Source organism: Salmo salar, chromosome 04 (genome assembly GCF_965601325.2).
Source record: "Salmo salar chromosome 04, fSalSal1, whole genome shotgun sequence".
Taxonomy (NCBI): Eukaryota; Metazoa; Chordata; class Actinopteri; order Salmoniformes; family Salmonidae; genus Salmo; species Salmo salar.
This window is the reverse complement of record NC_138294.1, coordinates 82501607-82519106: the sequence shown is the minus strand read 5'-3', so window position 1 is coordinate 82519106 and position 17500 is coordinate 82501607. Positions and strand designations below refer to the sequence as shown.

General features: G+C 48.3%; 1 protein-coding gene across 1 annotated transcript in view; it reads right to left on the bottom strand.

The window, feature by feature from the left end:
* The window catches only part of LOC106603859 (rho GTPase-activating protein 26), a 160935-nt gene that overhangs the window by 32670 nt on the left and 110765 nt on the right, over positions 1 to 17500 (bottom strand). The window contains exons 12-15 of the mRNA XM_082974755.1: positions 16727 to 16763; positions 16474 to 16539; positions 15133 to 15207; positions 2138 to 2222 (exon numbers count right to left, since the gene is read on the bottom strand). Coding sequence (XP_082830881.1) covers positions 2138 to 2222; positions 15133 to 15207; positions 16474 to 16539; positions 16727 to 16763 — 263 coding nt within the window. The remainder of the gene's footprint in view (positions 1 to 2137; positions 2223 to 15132; positions 15208 to 16473; positions 16540 to 16726; positions 16764 to 17500) is intronic.

Below are 17500 nucleotides of genomic sequence, written 5' to 3'. Positions count from 1 at the left end.
CCGTCTCCACTCCCCCGGCTCTCTCCCATTCCTCTCTCCTCTTGCTGGCTCTGAGACCCAGCCTGGGTGAGCCCTATGGCTCTGTAGCGAGCCCTGCGGTGTTTAGGCCGGAGGCACAGTGGGGGGCAGATGAATTACTCCCAGAGATATCAATGGGCCCTGGCTGGTTGTGTGAATGGGGGGCCTGACTGGGCTGGATGTACAGGCCCCAGGTCATTCAGGTGAGTGAGCACAGCTAGTCACTGGTCTGCCTCTAGATACATCACTGCTCTGCCTGTAGATACATCACTGCTCTGCCTGTAGATACATCACTGCTCTGCCTCTAGATACATCACTGCTCTGCCTGTAGATACATCACTGCTCTGCCTCTAGATACATCACTGCTCTGCCTGTAGATACATCACTGCTCTGCCTCTAGATACATCACTGGTCTGCCTCTAGATACATCACTGCTCTGCCTCTAGATACATCACCGCTCTGCCTGTAGATACATCACTGCTCTGCCTCTAGATACATCACCGCTCTGCCTCTAGATACATCACTGCTCTGCCTGTAGATACATCACTGCTCTGCCTCTAGATACATCACTGCTCTGCCTCTAGATACATCACTGCTCTGCCTGTAGATACATCACTGCTCTGCCTCTAGATACATCACTGCTCTGCCTCTAGATACATCACTGCTCTGCCTCTAGATACATCACTGCTCTGCCTGTAGATACATCACCGCTCTGCCTCTAGATACATCACTGCACTGCCTGTAGATACATCACCGCTCTGCCTCTAGATACATCACTGCTCTGCCTGTAGATACATCACTGCTCTGCCTCTAGATACATCACTGCTCTGCCTCTAGATACATCACTGCTCTGCCTGTAGATACATCACTGCTCTGGCTGTAGATACATCACTGCTCTGCCTGTAGATACATCACTGCTCTGCCTCTAGCTCCACTCAGCAGGCCGTGACCATACACAACCACATGCTCTCTCTCTCTCTCTCTGCAGCATTATTATACTGACCACACTGCAGTATCCACAGAGGGCTGTATCTTTACTGTGTTCAGTCATCTCCAAGACTGGACCTGGGAATGGATTCACAGTACCGTACCTGAGGTAGTACTTCACAGTACCGTACCTGAGGTAGTACTTCACAGTACCGTACCTGAGGTAGTACTTCACAGTACCGTACCTGAGGTAGTACTTCACAGTACCGTACCTGAGGTAGTACTTCACAGTACCGTACCTGAGGTAGTACTTCACAGTACCGTACCTGAAGGTAGTACTTCACAGTACCGTACCTGAGGTAGTACTTCACAGTACCGTACCTGAGGTAGTACTTCACAGTACCGTACCTGAGGTAGTACTTCACAGTACCGTACCTGAGGTAGTACTTCACAGTACCGTACCTGAGGTAGTACTTCACAGTACCGTACCTGAGGTAGTACTTCACAGTACCGTACCTGAGGTAGTACTTCACAGTACCGTACCTGAGGTAGTACTTCACAGTACCGTACCTGAGGTAGTACTTCACAGTACCGTACCTGAGGTAGTACTTCACAGTACCGTACCTGAGGTAGTACTTCACAGTACCGTACCTGAGGTAGTACTTCACAGTACCGTACCTGAGGTAGCACTTCACAGTACCGTACCTGAGGTAGTACTTCACAGTACCGTACCTGAGGTAGCACTTCACAGTACCGTACCTGAGGTAGCACTTCACAGTACCGTACCTGAGGTAGTACTTCACAGTACCGTACCTGAGGTAGCACTTCACAGTACCGTACCTGAGGTAGTACTTCACAGTACCGTACCTGAGGTAGTACTTCACAGTACCGTACCTGAGGTAGTACTTCACAGTACCGTACCTGAGGTAGTACTTCACAGTACCGTACCTGAGGTAGTACTTCACAGTACCGTACCTGAGGTAGTACTTCACAGTACCGTACCTGAGGTAGTACTTCACAGTACCTGTACCTGAGGTAGTACTTCACAGTACCGTACCTGAGGTAGTACTTCACAGTACCGTACCTGAGGTAGTACTTCACAGTACCGTACCTGAGGTAGTACTTCACAGTACCGTACCTGAGGTAGTACTTCACAGTACCGTACCTGAGGTAGTACTTCACAGTACCGTACCTGAGGTAGAACTTGATTGCACTGGTGATGGTCTTGATCTCCCATTCTGTACTGTCCAGCTCCACGTCAGCACAGGTTTTAGGATCTGTCACACGGAGAGGATAGATGTCATCATTACTCAGTCTCAGAGCTACAGTATCTCCTCCTCTATGTCTCTGTCTGTCAGTCTCAGAGCTACAGTATCTCCTCCTCCATGTCTCTGTCTGTCAGTCTCAGAGCTACAGTATCTCCTCCTCCATGTCTCTGTCTGTCAGTCTCAGAGCTACAGTATCTCCTCCTCCATGTCTCTGTCTGTCAGTCTCAGAGCTACAGTATCTCCTCCTCCATGTCTCTGTCTGTCAGTCTCAGAGCTACAGTATCTCCTCCTCCATGTCTCTGTCTGTCAGTCTCAGAGCTACAGTATCTCCTCCATGTCTCTGTCTGTCAGTCTCAGAGCTACAGTATCTCCTCCTCCATGTCTCTGTCTGTCAGTCTCAGAGCTACAGTATCTCCTCCTCTATGTCTCTGTCTGTCAGTCTCAGAGCTACAGTATCTCCTCCTCCATGTCTCTGTCTGTCAGTCTCAGAGCTACAGTATCTCCTCCTCCATGTCTCTGTCTGTCAGTCTCAGAGCTACAGTATCTCCTCCTCCATGTCTCTGTCTGTCAGTCTCAGAGCTACAGTATCTCCTCCATGTCTCTGTCTGTCAGTCTCAGAGCTACAGTATCTCCTCCTCCATGTCTCTGTCTGTCAGTCTCAGAGCTACAGTATCTCCTCCATGTCTCTGTCTGTCAGTCTCAGAGCTACAGTATCTCCTCCATGTCTCTGTCTGTCAGTCTCAGAGCTACAGTATCTCCTCCTCCATGTCTCTGTCTGTCAGTCTCAGAGCTACAGTATCTCCTCCATGTCTCTGTCTGTCAGTCTCAGAGCTACAGTATCTCCTCCATGTCTCTGTCTGTCAGTCTCAGAGCTACAGTATCTCCTCCATGTCTCTGTCTGTCAGTCTCAGAGCTACAGTATCTCCTCCTCCATGTCTCTGTCTGTCAGTCTCAGAGCTACAGTATCTCCTCCATGTCTCTGTCTGTCAGTCTCAGAGCTACAGTATCTCCTCCTCCATGACTCTGTCTGTCAGTCTCAGAGCTACAGTATCTCCTCCTCCATGTCTCTGTCTGTCAGTCTCAGAGCTACAGTATCTCCTCCTCTATGTCTCTGTCTGTCAGTCTCAGAGCTACAGTATCTCCTCCTCTATGTCTCTGTGTGTCAGTCTCAGAGCTACAGTATCTCCTCCATGTCTCTGTCTGTCAGTCTCAGAGCTACAGTATCTCCTCCTCCATGTCTCTGTCTGTCAGTCACAGAGCTACAGTATCTCCTCCTCCATGTCTCTGTCTGTCAGTCTCAGAGCTACAGTATCTCCTCCTCTATGTCTCTGTCTGTCAGTCTCAGAGCTACAGTATCTCCTCCATGTCTCTGTCTGTCAGTCTCAGAGCTACAGTATCTCCTCCTCTATGTCTCTGTCTGTCAGTCTCAGAGCTACAGTATCTCCTCCTCTATGTGTGTGTCTGTCAGTCTCAGAGCTACAGTATCTCCTCCTCTATGTCTCTGTCTGTCAGTCTCAGAGCTACAGTATCTCCTCCTCTATGTCTCTGTCTGTCAGTCTCAGAGCTACAGTATCTCCTCCTCCATGTCTCTGTCTGTCAGTCTCAGAGCTACAGTATCTCCTCCATGTCTCTGTCTGTCAGTCTCAGAGCTACAGTATCTCCTCCATGTCTCTGTCTGTCAGTCTCAGAGCTACAGTATCTCCTCCTCCATGTCTCTGTCTGTCAGTCTCAGAGCTACAGTATCTCCTCCTCTATGTCTCTGTCTGTCAGTCTCAGAGCTACAGTATCTCCTCCTCCATGTCTCTGTCTGTCAGTCTCAGAGCTACAGTATCTCCTCCTCCATGTCTCTGTCTGTCAGTCTCAGAGCTACAGTATCTCCTCCATGTCTCTGTCTGTCAGTCTCAGAGCTACAGTATCTCCTCCATGTCTCTGTCTGTCAGTCTCAGAGCTACAGTATCTCCTCCTCCATGACTCTGTCTGTCAGTCTCAGAGCTACAGTATCTCCTCCATGTCTCTGTCTGTCAGTCTCAGAGCTACAGTATCTCCTCCATGTCTCTGTCTGTCAGTCTCAGAGCTACAGTATCTCCTCCTACATGTCTCTGTCTGTCAGTCTCAGAGCTACAGTATCTCCTCCTCTATGTCTCTGTCTGTCAGTCTCAGAGCTACAGTATCTCCTCCTCCATGTCTCTGTCTGTCACTCAGAGCTACAGTATCTCCTCCTCCATGTCTCTGTCTGTCAGTCTCAGAGCTACAGTATCTCCTCCATGTCTCTGTCTGTCAGTCTCAGAGCTACAGTATCTCCTCCATGTCTCTGTCTGTCAGTCTCAGAGCTACAGTATCACCTCCTCCATGTCTCTGTCTGTCAGTCTCAGAGCTACAGTATCTCCTCCATGTCTCTGTCTGTCAGTCTCAGAGCTACAGTATCTCCTCCTCCATGTCTCTGTCTGTCAGTCTCAGAGCTACAGTATCTCCTCCATGTCTCTGTCTGTCAGTCTCAGAGCTACAGTATCTCCTCCATGTCTCTGTCTGTCAGTCTCAGAGCTACAGTATCTCCTCCATGTCTCTGTCTGTCAGTCTCAGAGCTACAGTATCTCCTCCTCCATGTCTCTGTCTGTCAGTCTCAGAGCTACAGTATCTCCTCCATGTCTCTGTCTGTCAGTCTCAGAGCTACAGTATCTCCTCCTCCATGTCTCTGTCTGTCAGTCTCAGAGCTACAGTATCTCCTCCTCTATGTCTCTGTCTGTCAGTCTCAGAGCTACAGTATCTCCTCCTCTATGTCTCTGTCTGTCAGTCTCAGAGCTACAGTATCTCCTCCATGTCTCTGTCTGTCAGTCTCAGAGCTACAGTATCTCCTCCTCCATGTCTCTGTCTGTCAGTCTCAGAGCTACAGTATCTCCTCCTCTATGTCTCTGTCTGTCAGTCTCAGAGCTACAGTATCTCCTCCTCTATGTCTCTGTGTGTCAGTCTCAGAGCTACAGTATCTCCTCCATGTCTCTGTCTGTCAGTCTCAGAGCTACAGTATCTCCTCCTCCATGTCTCTGTCTGTCAGTCACAGAGCTACAGTATCTCCTCCTCCATGTCTCTGTCTGTCAGTCTCAGAGCTACAGTATCTCCTCCATGTCTCTGTCTGTCAGTCTCAGAGCTACAGTATCTCCTCCATGTCTCTGTCTGTCAGTCTCAGAGCTACAGTATCTCCTCCTCATGTGTTGTCTGTCAGTCTCAGAGCTACAGTATCTCCTCCTCTATGTCTCTGTCTGTCAGTCTCAGAGCTACAGTATCTCCTCCTCTATGTCTCTGTCTGTCAGTCTCAGAGCTACAGTATCTCCTCCTCCATGTCTCTGTCTGTCAGTCTCAGAGCTACAGTATCTCCTCCTCCATGTCTCTGTCTGTCAGTCTCAGAGCTACAGTATCTCCTCCATGTCTCTGTCTGTCAGTCTCAGAGCTACAGTATCTCCTCCATGTCTCTGTCTGTCAGTCTCAGAGCTACAGTATCTCCTCCTCCATGACTCTGTCTGTCAGTCTCAGAGCTACAGTATCTCCTCCATGTCTCTGTCTGTCAGTCTCAGAGCTACAGTATCTCCTCCATGTCTCTGTCTGTCAGTCTCAGAGCTACAGTATCTCCTCCTACATGTCTCTGTCTGTCAGTCTCAGAGCTACAGTATCTCCTCCTCTATGTCTCTGTCTGTCAGTCTCAGAGCTACAGTATCTCCTCCTCCATGTCTCTGTCTGTCACTCAGAGCTACAGTATCTCCTCCTCCATGTCTCTGTCTGTCAGTCTCAGAGCTACAGTATCTCCTCCATGTCTCTGTCTGTCAGTCTCAGAGCTACAGTATCTCCTCCATGTCTCTGTCTGTCAGTCTCAGAGCTACAGTATCTCCTCCTCCATGTCTCTGTCTGTCAGTCTCAGAGCTACAGTATCTCCTCCATGTCTCTGTCTGTCAGTCTCAGAGCTACAGTATCTCCTCCATGTCTCTGTCTGTCAGTCTCAGAGCTACAGTATCTCCTCCTCCATGTCTCTGTCTGTCAGTCTCAGAGCTACAGTATCTCCTCCATGTCTCTGTCTGTCAGTCTCAGAGCTACAGTATCTCCTCCATGTCTCTGTCTGTCAGTCTCAGAGCTACAGTATCTCCTCCATGTCTCTGTCTGTCAGTCTCAGAGCTACAGTATCTCCTCCTCCATGTCTCTGTCTGTCAGTCTCAGAGCTACAGTATCTCCTCCATGTCTCTGTCTGTCAGTCTCAGAGCTACAGTATCTCCTCCTCCATGTCTCTGTCTGTCAGTCTCAGAGCTACAGTATCTCCTCCTCCATGTCTCTGTCTGTCAGTCTCAGAGCTACAGTATCTCCTCCTCTATGTCTCTGTCTGTCAGTCTCAGAGCTACAGTATCTCCTCCTCTATGTCTCTGTCTGTCAGTCTCAGAGCTACAGTATCTCCTCCATGTCTCTGTCTGTCAGTCTCAGAGCTACAGTATCTCCTCCTCCATGTCTCTGTCTGTCAGTCTCAGAGCTACAGTATCTCCTCCATGTCTCTGTCTGTCAGTCTCAGAGCTACAGTATCTCCTCCTCCATGTCTCTGTCTGTCAGTCTCAGAGCTACAGTATCTCCTCCATGTCTCTGTCTGTCAGTCTCAGAGCTACAGTATCTCCTCCTCCATGTCTCTGTCTGTCAGTCTCAGAGCTACAGTATCTCCTCCTCATGTCTCTGTCTGTCAGTCTCAGAGCTACAGTATCTCCTCCTCCATGTCTCTGTCTGTCAGTCTCAGAGCTACAGTATCTCCTCCTCTATGTCTCTGTCTGTCAGTCTCAGAGCTACAGTATCTCCTCCTCTATGTCTCTGTCTGTCAGTCTCAGAGCTACAGTATCTCCTCCTCTATGTCTCTGTCTGTCAGTCTCAGAGCTACAGTATCTCCTCCTCTATGTCTCTGTCTGTCAGTCTCAGAGCTACAGTATCTCCTCCTCATGTCTCTGTCTGTCAGTCTCAGAGCTACAGTATCTCCTCCTCCATGTCTCTGTCTGTCAGTCTCAGAGCTACAGTATCTCCTCCTCTATGTCTCTGTCTGTCAGTCTCAGAGCTACAGTATCTCCTCCTCCATGTCTCTGTCTGTCAGTCTCAGAGCTACAGTATCTCCTCCTCCATGTCTCTGTCTGTCAGTCTCAGAGCTACAGTATCTCCTCCTCTATGTCTCTGTCTGTCAGTCTCAGAGCTACAGTATCTCCTCCTCTATGTCTCTGTCTGTCAGTCTCAGAGCTACAGTATCTCCTCCATGTCTCTGTCTGTCAGTCTCAGAGCTACAGTATCTCCTCCTACATGTCTCTGTCTGTCAGTCTCAGAGCTACAGTATCTCCTCCTCTATGTCTCTGTCTGTCAGTCTCAGAGCTACAGTATCTCCTCCTCCATGTCTCTGTCTGTCACTCAGAGCTACAGTATCTCCTCCTCCATGTCTCTGTCTGTCAGTCTCAGAGCTACAGTATCTCCTCCATGTCTCTGTCTGTCAGTCTCAGAGCTACAGTATCTCCTCCATGTCTCTGTCTGTCAGTCTCAGAGCTACAGTATCTCCTCCTCCATGTCTCTGTCTGTCAGTCTCAGAGCTACAGTATCTCCTCCATGTCTCTGTCTGTCAGTCTCAGAGCTACAGTATCTCCTCCTCCATGTCTCTGTCTGTCAGTCTCAGAGCTACAGTATCTCCTCCATGTCTCTGTCTGTCAGTCTCAGAGCTACAGTATCTCCTCCATGTCTCTGTCTGTCAGTCTCAGAGCTACAGTATCTCCTCCTCATGTCTCTGTCTGTCAGTCTCAGAGCTACAGTATCTCCTCCTCCATGTCTCTGTCTGTCAGTCTCAGAGCTACAGTATCTCCTCCTCATGTCTCTGTCTGTCAGTCTCAGAGCTACAGTATCTCCTCCTCCATGTCTCTGTCTGTCAGTCTCAGAGCTACAGTATCTCCTCCTCCATGTCTCTGTCTGTCAGTCTCAGAGCTACAGTATCTCCTCCATGTCTCTGTCTGTCAGTCTCAGAGCTACAGTATCTCCTCCTCCATGTCTCTGTCTGTCAGTCTCAGAGCTACAGTATCTCCTCCTCCATGTCTCTGTCTGTCAGTCTCAGAGCTACAGTATCTCCTCCTCTATGTGTCTGTCTGTCAGTCTCAGAGCTACAGTATCTCCTCCTCTATGTGTGTGTCTGTCAGTCTCAGAGCTACAGTATCTCCTCCTCTATGTCTCTGTCTGTCAGTCTCAGAGCTACAGTATCTCCTCCTCTATGTCTCTGTCTGTCAGTCTCAGAGCTACAGTATCTCCTCCTCCATGTCTCTGTCTGTCAGTCTCAGAGCTACAGTATCTCCTCCATGTCTCTGTCTGTCAGTCTCAGAGCTACAGTATCTCCTCCATGTCTCTGTCTGTCAGTCTCAGAGCTACAGTATCTCCTCCTCCATGTCTCTGTCTGTCAGTCTCAGAGCTACAGTATCTCCTCCTCTATGTCTCTGTCTGTCAGTCTCAGAGCTACAGTATCTCCTCCTCCATGTCTCTGTCTGTCAGTCTCAGAGCTACAGTATCTCCTCCTCCATGTCTCTGTCTGTCAGTCTCAGAGCTACAGTATCTCCTCCATGTCTCTGTCTGTCAGTCTCAGAGCTACAGTATCTCCTCCATGTCTCTGTCTGTCAGTCTCAGAGCTACAGTATCTCCTCCTCCATGTCTCTGTCTGTCAGTCTCAGAGCTACAGTATCTCCTCCATGTCTCTGTCTGTCAGTCTCAGAGCTACAGTATGTCTCTGTCTGTCAGTCTCAGAGCTACAGTATCTCCTCCTCATGACTCTGTCTGCCAGTCTCAGAGCTACAGTATCTCCTCCTCCATGTCTCTGTCTGTCAGTCTCAGAGCTACAGTATCTCCTCCTCCATGTCTCTGTCTGTCAGTCTCAGAGCTACAGTATCTCCTCCTCTATGTCTCTGTCTGTCAGTCTCAGAGCTACAGTATCTCCTCCATGTCTCTGTCTGTCAGTCTCAGAGCTACAGTATCTCCTCCTCCATGTCTCTGTCTGTCAGTCTCAGAGCTACAGTATCTCCTCCATGTCTCTGTCTGTCAGTCTCAGAGCTACAGTATCTCCTCCTCCATGCTCTGTCTGTCAGTCTCAGAGCTACAGTATCTCCTCCATGTCTCTGTCTGTCAGTCTCAGAGCTACAGTATCTCCTCCATGTCTCTGTCTGTCAGTCTCAGAGCTACAGTATCTCCTCCTCCATGTCTCTGTCTGTCAGTCTCAGAGCTACAGTATCTCCTCCATGTCTCTGTCTGTCAGTCTCAGAGCTACAGTATCTCCTCCTCCATGTCTCTGTCTGTCAGTCTCAGAGCTACAGTATCTCCTCCTCATGTCTCTGTCTGTCAGTCTCAGAGCTACAGTATCTCCTCCCATGTCTCTGTCTGTCAGTCTCAGAGCTACAGTATCTCCTCCTCCATGTCTCTGTCTGTCAGTCTCAGAGCTACAGTATCTCCTCCTCTATGTCTCTGTCTGTCAGTCTCAGAGCTACAGTATCTCCTCCTCTATGTCTCTGTCTGTCAGTCTCAGAGCTACAGTATCTCCTCCATGTCTCTGTCTGTCAGTCTCAGAGCTACAGTATCTCCTCCTCCATGTCTCTGTCTGTCAGTCTCAGAGCTACAGTATCTCCTCCTCTATGTCTCTGTCTGTCAGTCTCAGAGCTACAGTATCTCCTCCTCTATGTCTCTGTGTGTCAGTCTCAGAGCTACAGTATCTCCTCCATGTCTCTGTCTGTCAGTCTCAGAGCTACAGTATCTCCTCCTCCATGTCTCTGTCTGTCAGTCACAGAGCTACAGTATCTCCTCCATGTCTCTGTCTGTCAGTCTCAGAGCTACAGTATCTCCTCCTACATGTCTCTGTCTGTCAGTCTCAGAGCTACAGTATCTCCTCCTCTATGTCTCTGTCTGTCAGTCTCAGAGCTACAGTATCTCCTCCTCTATGTCTCTGTCTGTCAGTCTCAGAGCTACAGTATCTCCTCCTCTATGTCTCTGTCTGTCAGTCTCAGAGCTACAGTATCTCCTCCTCTATGTCTCTGTCTGTCAGTCTCAGAGCTACAGTATCTCCTCCTCTATGTCTCTGTCTGTCAGTCTCAGAGCTACAGTATCTCCTCCTCCATGTCTCTGTCTGTCAGTCTCAGAGCTACAGTATCTCCTCCTCCATGTCTCTGTCTGTCAGTCTCAGAGCTACAGTATCTCCTCCATGTCTCTGTCTGTCAGTCTCAGAGCTACAGTATCTCCTCCATGTCTCTGTCTGTCAGTCTCAGAGCTACAGTATCTCCTCCTCCATGACTCTGTCTGTCAGTCTCAGAGCTACAGTATCTCCTCCATGTCTCTGTCTGTCAGTCTCAGAGCTACAGTATCTCCTCCATGTCTCTGTCTGTCAGTCTCAGAGCTACAGTATCTCCTCCTACATGTCTCTGTCTGTCAGTCTCAGAGCTACAGTATCTCCTCCTCTATGTCTCTGTCTGTCAGTCTCAGAGCTACAGTATCTCCTCCATGTCTCTGTCTGTCAGTCTCAGAGCTACAGTATCTCCTCCATGTCTCTGTCTGTCAGTCTCAGAGCTACAGTATCTCCTCCTCCATGTCTCTGTCTGTCAGTCTCAGAGCTACAGTATCTCCTCCATGTCTCTGTCTGTCAGTCTCAGAGCTACAGTATCTCCTCCATGTCTCTGTCTGTCAGTCTCAGAGCTACAGTATCTCCTCCATGTCTCTGTCTGTCAGTCTCAGAGCTACAGTATCTCCTCCTCCATATCTCTGTCTGTCAGTCTCAGAGCTACAGTATCTCCTCCATGTCTCTGTCTGTCAGTCTCAGAGCTACAGTATCTCCTCCTCCATGACTCTGTCTGTCAGTCTCAGAGCTACAGTATCTCCTCCTCCATGTCTCTGTCTGTCAGTCTCAGAGCTACAGTATCTCCTCCTCTATGTCTCTGTCTGTCAGTCTCAGAGCTACAGTATCTCCTCCTCTATGTCTCTGTCTGTCAGTCTCAGAGCTACAGTATCTCCTCCATGTCTCTGTCTGTCAGTCTCAGAGCTACAGTATCTCCTCCATGTCTCTGTCTGTCAGTCTCAGAGCTACAGTATCTCCTCCTCCATGTCTCTGTCTGTCAGTCACAGAGCTACAGTATCTCCTCCTCCATGTCTCTGTCTGTCAGTCTCAGAGCTACAGTATCTCCTCCTCTATGTCTCTGTCTGTCAGTCTCAGAGCTACAGTATCTCCTCCATGTCTCTGTCTGTCAGTCTCAGAGCTACAGTATCTCCTCCTCTATGTGTCTGTCTGTCAGTCTCAGAGCTACAGTATCTCCTCCTCTATGTGTCTGTCTGTCAGTCTCAGAGCTACAGTATCTCCTCCTCTATGTCTCTGTCTGTCAGTCTCAGAGCTACAGTATCTCCTCCTCTATGTCTCTGTCTGTCAGTCTCAGAGCTACAGTATCTCCTCCTCTATGTCTCTGTCTGTCAGTCTCAGAGCTACAGTATCTCCTCCTCCATGTCTCTGTCTGTCAGTCTCAGAGCTACAGTATCTCCTCCTCCATGTCTCTGTCTGTCAGTCTCAGAGCTACAGTATCTCCTCCTCCATGTCTCTGTCTGTCAGTCTCAGAGCTACAGTATCTCCTCCTCCATGTCTCTGTCTGTCAGTCTCAGAGCTACAGTATCTCCTCCATGTCTCTGTCTGTCAGTCTCAGAGCTACAGTATCTCCTCCTCCATGTCTCTGTCTGTCAGTCTCAGAGCTACAGTATCTCCTCCTCTATGTCTCTGTCTGTCAGTCTCAGAGCTACAGTATCTCCTCCTCTATGTCTCTGTCTGTCAGTCTCAGAGCTACAGTATCTCCTCCTCTATGTCTCTGTCTGTCAGTCTCAGAGCTACAGTATCTCCTCCTCTATGTCTCTGTCTGTCCGTCTCAGAGCTACAGTATCTCCTCCATATCTCTGTCTGTCAGTCTCAGAGCTACAGTATCTCCTCCATGTCTCTGTCTGTCAGTCTCAGTGCTACAGTATCTCCTCCTCTATGTCTCTGTCTGTCAGTCTCAGAGCTACAGTATCTCCTCCATGTCTCTGTCTGTCAGTCTCAGAGCTACAGTATCTCCTCCTCCATGTCTCTGTCTGTCAGTCACAGAGCTACAGTATCTCCTCCTCCATGTCTCTGTCTGTCAGTCTCAGAGCTACAGTATCTCCTCCTCTATGTCTCTGTCTGTCAGTCTCAGAGCTACAGTATCTCCTCCATGTCTCTGTCTGTCAGTCTCAGAGCTACAGTATCTCCTCCTCTATGTCTCTGTCTGTCAGTCTCAGAGCTACAGTATCTCCTCCTCTATGTCTCTGTCTGTCCGTCTCAGAGCTACAGTATCTCCTCCTCCATGTCTCTGTCTGTCAGTCTCAGAGCTACAGTATCTCCTCCATATCTCTGTCTGTCAGTCTCAGAGCTACAGTATCTCCTCCATGTCTCTGTCTGTCAGTCTCAGAGCTACAGTATCTCCTCCATGTCTCTGTCTGTCAGTCTCAGAGCTACAGTATCTCCTCCTCTATGTGTCTGTCTGTCAGTCTCAGAGCTACAGTATCTCCTCCTCTATGTGTCTGTCTGTCAGTCTCAGAGCTACAGTATCTCCTCCTCTATGTCTCTGTCTGTCAGTCTCAGAGCTACAGTATCTCCTCCTCTATGTCTCTGTCTGTCAGTCTCAGAGCTACAGTATCTCCTCCTCTATGTCTCTGTCTGTCAGTCTCAGAGCTACAGTATCTCCTCCTCCATGTCTCTGTCTGTCAGTCTCAGAGCTACAGTATCTCCTCCTCCTTGTCTCTGTCTGTCAGTCTCAGAGCTACAGTATCTCCTCCTCCATGTCTCTGTCTGTCAGTCTCAGAGCTACAGTATCTCCTCCATGTCTCTGTCTGTCAGTCTCAGAGCTACAGTATCTCCTCCATATCTCTGTCTGTCAGTCTCAGAGCTACAGTATCTCCTCCATGTCTCTGTCTGTCAGTCTCAGAGCTACAGTATCTCCTCCTCCATGTCTCTGTCTGTCAGTCTCAGAGCTACAGTATCTCCTCCTCTATGTCTCTGTCTGTCAGTCTCAGAGCTACAGTATCTCCTCCTCTATGTCTCTGTCTGTCAGTCTCAGAGCTACAGTATCTCCTCCTCTATGTCTCTGTCTGTCAGTCTCAGAGCTACAGTATCTCCTCCTCCATGTCTCTGTCTGTCAGTCTCAGAGCTACAGTATCTCCTCCTCTATGTCTCTGTCTGTCAGTCTCAGAGCTACAGTATCTCCTCCTCCATGTCTCTGTCTGTCAGTCTCAGAGCTACAGTATCTCCTCCTCTATGTCTCTGTCTGTCAGTCTCAGAGCTACAGTATCTCCTCCCCATGTCTCTGTCTGTCAGTCTCAGAGCTACAGTATCTCCTCCATGTCTCTGTCTGTCAGTCTCAGAGCTACAGTATCTCCTCCATGTCTCTGTCTGTCAGTCTCAGAGCTACAGTATCTCCTCCTCCATGTCTCTGTCTGTCAGTCTCAGAGCTACAGTATCTCCTCCTCTATGTCTCTGTCTGTCAGTCTCAGAGCTACAGTATCTCCTCCTCCATGTCTCTGTCTGTCAGTCTCAGAGCTACAGTATCTCCTCCTCCATGTCTCTGTCTGTCAGTCTCAGAGCTACAGTATCTCCTCCTCCATGTCTCTGTCTGTCAGTCTCAGAGCTACAGTATCTCCTCCATAGTCTCTGTCTGTCAGTCTCAGAGCTACAGTATCTCCTCCATGTCTCTGTCTGTCAGTCTCAGAGCTACAGTATCTCCTCCTCCATGTCTCTGTCTGTCAGTCTCAGAGCTACAGTATCTCCTCCTCCATGTCTCTGTCTGTCAGTCTCAGAGCTAGTATATCTACAGTAAATGAACTCCTTTTGCATTATTTTTGTAGTTTCATAAATGATCTAGCTATTCCCCATAGCTAGTCACATAAACCTAGAGGTTGGTTTTCTGCTACAGTATAATCTCCCCTTACAGGCAGAAGTTTCAGCTATCAGAATAAGACAGGTGTGTGTGTGAGTGGAGGTTGTGTAAACAAAACTACTGCATAAATATGAAATACATTCACTTCAATCTTTCCCCAAATATATACCTCTTTGGATTTGTTCAATCTGGTCACTTTCTCTCTCTCTCTCTCTCTCTCTCTCTCTCTCTCTCTCTCTCTCTCTCTCTCTCTCTCTCTCTCTCTCTCTCTCTCTCTGTCTATCGCTCTCTCTCTCTCTCTGTCTTTCTCTCTGTCTCTCTCTCGCTTTCAATTCAATTCAATTCAATTCAATTTGCTTTATTGGCATGACGTAACAATGTACATATTGCCAAAGCTTATTTTGGATATTTACAATATGAAAAGAAAAATGAGAATCAAAATGGTCAACGGGACAACAGTAACAACAATAACCAAGGGTCAAATAACCATACATTCAACAATAACAATAAGCATACAGTAGAGGACATGTGCAGGCTGATTGGTCTGTCAGATACTGTCCCTCTCTCTCTCGCACTCTCGCACTCTCTTCCTCTCTCTCTGTCTATCGCTCTCTCTCTGTCATTCTCTGTCTCTCTCTGTCTCTCTCGCTCTCTCTCTTGCTCTCTCTCCCTCTCTCTTTCTCTCGCACTCTCTCCCTCTCTCTCTGTCTCTTGCTCTCTCTCTGTCTATCGCTGTCTCTCTCTGTTTCTCTCGCTCTCTCTCTTGCTCTCTCTCCCTCTCTCTTTCTCTCGCACTTTCTCCCTCTCTCTCTGTCTATCGCTCTCTTTCTCTCTCTTTCTCTCCCACTCTCTCCCTCTTTGTTCTCTCTCTGTCTATCGCTCTCTCTCTGGCTTTCTCTCTGTCTCTCTCTCGCTCTCTTTCTCTCATACTCTCTCCCTCTCTCTCTCTCTCTTTCTCTCTCTACTCCAAGATATCTCTGTCTTACCCATGGCAAGACCCAGTAGTTTCTGTACTCTGGAGTTCACCCCAACAATCCTGTACAGACCCTGCTCATCGATGCCTGTGGGAGGGAACAGAACAGAGATACAGAAAATCTGTACACAATACCCCATAAGGACAATTGTCTGTAGAGGCCAGACAGGATTGTGTTGAAGCATTGAAGGTCCCCAAGAACACAGCGGCCTCCATCATTCTTAAATGGAAGAAGTTTGGAACCACCAAGACTCTTAGTAGAGCTGGCCGCCCGGCTAAACTGAGCAATTGGGGGAGAAGGGCCTTGGTCAGGGAGGTGACCAAGAACCTGATGGTCACTCTGACAGAGCTCTAGAGTTCCTCTGTGGAGATGGGAGAACCTTCCAGAAGGACAACCATCTCTGCAGCACTCCACCAATCAGACATTTATGGCAGAGTGTCCAGACAGAAGCCCCTCCTCAGTAAAAGGCACATGACAGCCCACTTGGAGTTTGCCAAAAGACACCTAAAGGACTCTCAGACCATGAGAAACAAGATTCTCTGGTCTGATGAAACCAAGATTGAACTCTTTGGCCTGAATGCCAAGCGTCACGTCTGGAGGAAACCTGGCACCATCCCTACGGTGAAGCATGGTGGTGGCAGCATCATGCTGTTGGGATGTTTTTCAGCGGCAGGGACTGGGAGACTAGTCAGGATGAACAGAGCAAAGTACAGAGAGATCCTTGATGAAAACCTGCTCAGAGAGCTCAGGACCTCAGAATGGGGTGAAGGTTCATCTTCCAACAGGACAGCGACCCTAAGCACACAGCCAAGACAACACAGGGGTGGCTTCGGGACAAGTCTCTGAATGTCCTTGAGTGGCCCAGCCAGAGTCCGGACTTAAACCCGATCGATCATCTCTGGAGAGACCTGAAAATAGCTGTGCAGCAACGCTCCCCATCCAACCTGACAGAGCAGGAGAATCATAGCCAAGAAGACTCGAGGCTGTAATCGGTGCCAAAGGTTCTTCAATAAAGTACTGAGCAAAGGGTCTGAATACTTATGTAAATGTGATATTTCAGTTTTTTATTTTGAATAGATTAACTAACATTTCTAAAAAACAGTTTTATCTTTGTCAGAATGGGATATTGTGTGTAGATTGATAAGGGGAAACAATATTTGTCTCAATTTTAGAATGAGGCTGTAACGTAATAAAATGTGGAAAAAGTCAAGGGGTCTGAATACTTTCCGAAAGCACTGTATATAAAGATCTTATAGTAAGAGTCACACTGCCCAGTGACACCAGATTGACAGTACAGTAGGATTAGAGCGTACTACTGTGTGGGCTGGAAGCAGCCAAGCCTTAGTTCAATACCTCTGGTCTCCACAGCATAGATGAACTTCTTCACAACGTTGAAGCCAACCACATCCAGCTGGACCACTGTGACATGGAGAGAGAGGAAGGGAGGGGGGGAAGAGGGAGAGAGGGAGGGAGGGAAGGGAGGTATAGAGAAAAAAAGAGAGGGAGAAACAGAGGTAAAGAAGAAAATGAATCCCATCAATTATCAGTGAGCATTGATCTGGACAGATGGTAGAGTAAACGTAATGAATACCAATGAGTCACTTACTGCCTTCACTCTGGCTGTCTCTGTTTAAGTTATAGACCTGGAAGGAACAGAAACGCCCGGTTACCATGGTTACACCGCTTAGCTTTACCGCCAGCACCACCAGTCTCAAACACCTATCTGTGTACTGAATACAGGCTGTACTTACATAACCCCATGTACACCATGCTGTAATAAAACCGTGCTGGACACAACGTGGCCGACTACCTGGCCGGGGAGTAGTAGAACACTACGCTGGCATCAGTGGAGAAACCCCAGCCTGCGGTCCTCCTCCGATAGAGAGGAAGACCGCAGGAAGCCATCGGAGGAAGCCATCGGTCTTCGTTAGTTATTCAGCTATGCATCTACTGGAACCGGTGCTTGAGGAAGGCCTGCAGCACCATCAAGGACCCCACACACCCCAGACACCAGCTGTTTACTCCCTTACTGTCGGGCAGACTCAGAGACAGTTTCTATCTACAAGCCATCAGACTGCTGAACACTTGAACAGGACTGACCACCTGCTATGATTCTACGAGCCTTAACAGTCATGTATACACTCATACACACACTCATACACACACATTCATGCTACACACACACCTGCTGCTACCAATCTCTTATTATGATTTGTAAATACTGTACAATTTAAACAATCCCCCCTTCTACAAAACAAAACAGGTGTAAATATTGGACTATAAATTGTGTCTTCCTGTATTATAATAAATGTTAACATGTTGATTCTATTCTACTGTCATTTACTTTATGTTCATATTCTTATCTTTATTATTTCTTATT